The following is a 6,056-nucleotide window of genomic DNA, read 5'->3' as shown; positions in this document are numbered from 1 at the left end:
AATGTTGAAGAGACACATTTTGATTATTACTGAGTGCATGTCTTACCTTGTGGTGATTGACATCTTCATGACCCTTCTTCAAGGGCAGAGTGGTCTTTTCAGGGCACGTGTCTTTTATAAAAGAAGGCACTACCAAACTCAACAGCTGCAGCTTGGAGAGAAATGGCAAGGTATCATCCAGACATTTCCGAAATACCAAATGGAAAAGGATATTTGAGAACATCTAACATTCTTTAGTTTTATGCAACAATGGTTTGTATTTTATCACTTACAAATAGCATAGCTGCAATATGAAATTATTTTGATTATGAAATAAAATATTACTGGCAAAAACAGCAGGAAAATACATTTATTTTTTATTTTATTTTACCTTTATTTAACTAGGCAAGTCAGTTAAGAACAAATTCTTATTTACAATGACGGCCTACACCGGCCAAACCCGGACGATGCTGGGCCAATTGTGCGCCACCCTATGGGACTCCCAATCACGGCCGGTTGTATTACAGCCTGGAATCAAACCAGGGGGTCTGTAGTGACGCCTCAAGCACTGAGATGCAGTGCCTTAGACCACTGCGCCACTCGGGAGTAAAATCCATGAATCTAGAGATGAGAATCATATTTTTTGTAAAGGAAAACACACAAAATTGGCTAGACACAATAGATATTTCTTAAATACTTTATACAAAACTCATAAATTGGAATGTACACAATACCAATATTTTCCCAGTGGCAATAATACAAATAAAACTTCACAAAAGTACTTTGACTGATATACTATACATGCTAACTATTGTAGTGATTTAATAATAGTGCAAAGGTTCACGAATTAAAAAAAACGATGTATTAAAAAACAGAATGAAATTATAAAAAGTGAACACTTGGACAGCTTGGCACAAGGAACATGTATCTTACAGAATGGCAGTGCCCTCCTTAAAAGTCGATATTTTCCCCTAAATCAACAGCCAAAAAGACATTGGTACAGTAGATACTGTATATAAAGCCCAGATATAGCTTTTGCAGTGTGTGATTTTGCAGTGGTTTCCTATTCAACAAATGGACTATAATTGTATGGACAACGGCAGTGTTACTTGACAAATACTCAAATATTTTCGGTAGGAGTGTGATTTTTTTCTCCCCTCATTTCTATGAGGGAGTTGATAGGCATGCATCACACCTTAAGCGAATGAATACAACACTGAACAGCATCATCATTCCACGTTTCCAAAAGAGGGATCAAAATGGGGATTTAAAAAAAAAGAATAATAAAAAGACTAAGAGAATAACTACATCTCAACAAATATTTAACAAATACAAATCCTCCAATATGATTAAATACAGTTGATTTGGGGCAAATTGACCAATCATCTGCATCGTTGTTCAACAAAAGAAATACACAGAAAACAAGGGGTAAAACAGGTATTATATAGACAGCTTCTATTATCACCACAGTAGCAAGGCCACTCAGAGATACATGGAAGCATAGCTGGAAAATAATAGCCTTTTCCTCAACGGAGATGAAAACTGTTTAAACTCCTCTGGTCCCCAAAAGATCCTCTAGGTCCAGTTAGTATCTGTAGGGTACTGCCAGGAAACTGCAGCACAAAGTCATTCAAAACAACCACTATGCAAACAATACTCAAACGCTATCTAGCAGCCCTCTTTGTTTGCAATTGTAGACCCCATTCTTCATTTGGAATAAATACATTTGAAAAACAATCAATAAAATGGCTGTCATTGACGGTTGGCAACATTAGCCAAATGTTTGTTAAAATTTTTTTTTAAAAATTATTCACCAGGGTTATTTCCTAGTGATTACAAAGTTTAAGACAGGGCCCTCCATACGCCACTGCACTTTGATGTAATAAGCGATTAAAAGTGCTCACCTCTATCTATCCTTAATGGAAGTTTCTCTCTATTGAAGGCAACCCTTGGGTTGAGGATGTTGATGTCAATTTAGACTCAAAAGCATTACAGAAAATACTCATTCAAAGTGCATTGTCAACACTACACTTATGGGATTAATGGGTCATGAATAGGAGCCCAATTCCTGGTAGGGCACACATAACTTACAACCCCTTTACATTGAGTGCTGTTGCGGTTACAGTACCACATGTCAGAAAATAGGTGGGTGACTCAAACATGAAATCACTTCAGAAACACCACAAGGCACCACTTTCAATACAAAAAAAAAAGCAGAAACCACTATATTTAGGAGTTTAGGAGATGGGTACTTGACATGTGGTAGAACTCAAAATGATAGAAACCAGGTGAATCTACTTTGACCAATGCACCAACATTAACATTAACAATGACATCCCACGTTTGGACTCAATTATACTTTAACATGGATCCTGAAGAACACTAAAGTGAGATTGAGGAAGATAAATAAACAGCTTTGTAATATAAGTTACAGTTTGTCTAAGCTTCACACATTCACAGCTTCCAAAGTGTAAGGCATCAAACGTATGGCCACAGTTGGGGGGTATTGCACATTACATAAAAATGTGTGGGGTGAGGGGGAAACCATGTACTGAAGTACGTACAGGCTGGCAGGGAGATTACTGGCACATAGTGACCATGGCATGTCCATAGTGCAAGACTGGCAGACCCACAGGAAGTACACTATCGTGTGAGAGTGTGTATGTAATAACCACTGAGTGAAAGAGAAACTAGGTATGTGAGGGATATAGTGAGTGAGAGATTCATAAGGTGAGTATGAGAAATACAGTGTGAGTGACCGTGTGTTGGTGAACCAGTGTCCATCAAACAGCCAGTAGCAGCCAGGAAACATTATTAGTCCAAAGTAGTAGTCGAGTGGCTTTCCTTCTGTGACATGAAGGTTCTCCCATTCCTCTCCACTTGTCTTTACTAGAGGCCCTTCACACTCCTCCCCTCCTTCAGGGAGACCTCATCTACCCTCCTCTGCAGAGCGTATCTCAGACTTAAGCTTGACGAACTCCTTGGCCACCTCGTCGTTTGAGCGCTGGGAGAGGATGCGCATGGCGGTGAGGCCTGTCTCGTCCACGGTGACCCTTTGGCCCAGAGGGCACCAGCACGCCACGCTGCCTTTTTCTGCCACGTCCCTCAGCTGCATCACAGCCATCCCCACCACCCGGTCGGTACGACCAAAGCAGTAGTCCTTCACACACATCTGAAGCTCGTAGCACTCAAAGCCATCCTCGTTGCCCAGGATACTGAGGAGACATGGAGGGGAGCAATGGCTATTTCAAGGGGCTACTATTGGTTATTGTAAGTAACAGGCTACTGTACTATTGCTTGGCTCTGCACTCACAAGTGGAAGGTCTCGTTGAACTTGGGCGCCCAGCTGTTGTTCTTGGACTTGGTTTGGAACTTGCGCTTCTTGTCACTGAGGTGGGGTCCGATCATGGTGATCTCCACAAAGGGCCGGAACATCCCAGACGTCTGCCACTTCAGATCATTGGCTCCCACAACTGATATACAATGAGGAAGGAGATCGTTAGTTCGTTGGGATGGGGAGTAACAGAGAAAAAGGGTTAATTTGAGTCATTTTCCCTTTACAAATCCCTATAGGAACCTTTGACAGTGACTTTGTGCTCCCCAGTCCCAGGATGGGTGAATAGGTCGATCTGTATGGATATCTCTCCCACCGGCTTGTCCACTCCTGAGCCTAGTGTACACACAGATAGAAACACAAGACATTATCTTCCAATGGTGGTCAGTGGTTATAGATACCAGGAGTAGTTTCCTTTAGGGAGGAGGAGGAGGAGGAGAGGGCATGGGTAGTGTAGTGTCATACAACCAGGAGCAGGAGCAGTCAGGGTTGATGTTTGGGGCAAACTCACCCACAGGGGCAGGGGCAGATGGGAAGGGGTTTATGTACAGCGCACAGAGTAAAGGAGGGAGGGGTTTTTGGCACATGCTATCCATTTTTGGCACAACCTACCCCTGGAGGGTTGCATTTTTTCGTTGGGAGTTAACCTAATACCCTTCCCATTGTGCACTGGTGAAGAGGCAGCACAGGAGAAAACGAGAAGACAAACAGCAAAAAAACTAAATGGCAGCAGAGTCATGTTAGAGTTAGACAACAACTCAAGGAACAGTCACACAGCCAGAGAAAGTTAGTTTATAGGTATGTAATAGAGACACACAGTATTTAGCTGTTAGATCAACTTCAGGCCCATTACTGGAATATAACAGTACTCAAGACCCCTGGTGACCCCTGGTGGCAAAGCAGGGGAAAAGCAACAGTTATTTTAGGACTGTTATGTACAGTATTTAGTTAGAAACAATGGAACGCAGACTGATACTATTGTGTGTGTGTGTGCGCACACGCGCCTTACCTTGTGCGTGTTGTGTTGTGACGAAGGTCTTGATGAGTGTGTCTGTGGTCTGTGTGTAGAGGGACAGAGCATGGCGTAGTGAGGTCAACTCAGAACTCTTCTCCAGGAATGCCTTCTTCAGACCGTTTCCTCCAGCATGGAAGTATTGCTGCAGAAGAGAGAGGGAGAGAGAAAGGGAAAAGAGGGGAAAACAGAGGGAGATGGAGGGTTTGTTTTCCTACTATGCAATGAATGAGGACAGTAATTAAAGGCTCAGCAACAACGTCCCATCAGCAACTACTGTAAGTAGTAACTTTATCACAGGGGTATGTGTGACTATAAACTTAAACACAACACAAACCTTGATTGTGTCCAGTGCTATATCCATGACAGCACACTGTTTCGGTGTCAGGCTTTTCGCCTCTCCTGCCATGTGATCCTTGAGCTTGGAGAGCGGCCCCAGTTCCTTGGCTGCAGACAGGATCTGAGCCCCCTGACCCATACGGAAAACAAATACATAAAAACTATATTTGTAGATACATTTTTTAGGATACATGTGAAATAGGTAGAAATTGCCAAATAATATATATATATATATAAAAATATATATATATACACATTTGAAATACATTCCAACATACAGTCCCAGTCAAAACTTTGGACACACCTACTCATTCAAGGGTTTTTCTTTATTTTTCCTATTTTCTACATTGTAGAATAATAGTGAAGACATCAAAACTATGAAATAACACATATGGAATCATGTAGTACCCAAAAAAGTGTTAAACAAATCTAAATATATTTTATATTTGAGATTCTTCAAAATAGCCACCCTTTGCCTTGATGACAGCTTTGCACACTCTTGGCATTCTCTCAACCAGCTTCATGAGGTAGTCACCTGGAATGCATTTCAATTAACAGGTGTGCCTTGTTAAAAATTTAATTTGTGGAATTTCTTGCCTTCTTAATGCGTTTGAGCCAATCAGTTGTGTTGTGACAAGGTAGGGGTGGTATACAGAAGATAGCCTTATTTGGTAAAAGACCAAGTCCATATTATGGCAAGAACAGCTCAAATAAGCAAATAGAAACGACAGTCCATCATTACCTTAATACATGAAGGTCAGTCAATGCAGAACATTTCAAGAACTTTGAACGCCTCTTCAAGTGCAGTCGCAAAAACCATCAAGCGCTATGATGAAACTGGCTCTCATGAGGACCGCCACAGGAAAGGAAGACCCATCGTTACCTCTGCTGCAGAGGATAAGTTCATTAGAGTTACCAGCCTCAGAAATTGCAGCCCAAATAAATGCTTCACAGAGTTCAAGTAACAGACACATCTCAACATCAACTGTTCAGAGGAGACTGCGTGAATCAGGTCTTCATGGTCGTATTGCTGCAAAGAAACCACTACTAAAGAACACCAATAATAAGAAGAGACTTGCTTGGGCCAAGAAACATGAGCAATGGACATTAGACTGGTGGAAATCTGTCCTTAGGTCTGATGAGTCCAAATTTGAGATTTTTGGTTCCAACCTCCGTGTCTTTGTGAGACGCAGAGTAGGTGAACGGATGATCTCCGCATGTGTGGTTCCCACCGTGAAGCATGGAGGAGGAGGTGTGATGGTGCTTTGCTGGTGACACTGTTGGTGATTTATTTAGAATTCAAGGCACACTTAACCAGCATGGCTACCACAGCATTCTGCAGCAATACGCCATCCCATTGTTGTTTCCCTTGTTTGCGCTTAGTTGGACTAT

The 6,056-nt window shown here is 41.8% G+C and overlaps 1 protein-coding gene across 1 annotated transcript in view; it reads right to left on the bottom strand.

The window, feature by feature from the left end:
* Nucleotides 1–586: 586 nt before the first annotated feature.
* The window catches only part of LOC311100142 (protein unc-13 homolog B-like), a 125,431-nt gene continuing 119,961 nt past the window's right edge, over nt 587–6,056 (bottom strand). The window contains exons 34-38 of the mRNA XM_084140921.1: nt 4,663–4,794; nt 4,323–4,470; nt 3,557–3,649; nt 3,293–3,452; nt 587–3,194 (exon numbers count right to left, since the gene is read on the bottom strand). Of these exons, the coding sequence (XP_083997047.1) occupies nt 2,909–3,194; nt 3,293–3,452; nt 3,557–3,649; nt 4,323–4,470; nt 4,663–4,794 (819 nt within the window). The 3' untranslated portion in view covers nt 587–2,908. The remainder of the gene's footprint in view (nt 3,195–3,292; nt 3,453–3,556; nt 3,650–4,322; nt 4,471–4,662; nt 4,795–6,056) is intronic.

The sequence above is a fragment of the Coregonus lavaretus genome (genome assembly GCF_964263955.1).
Source record: "Coregonus lavaretus genome assembly, chromosome: 24".
NCBI classification, from domain to species: Eukaryota; Metazoa; Chordata; class Actinopteri; order Salmoniformes; family Salmonidae; genus Coregonus; species Coregonus lavaretus.
The sequence above is the reverse complement of the archived record's forward strand: the minus strand, read 5'-3'. Positions and strand labels throughout refer to the sequence as shown.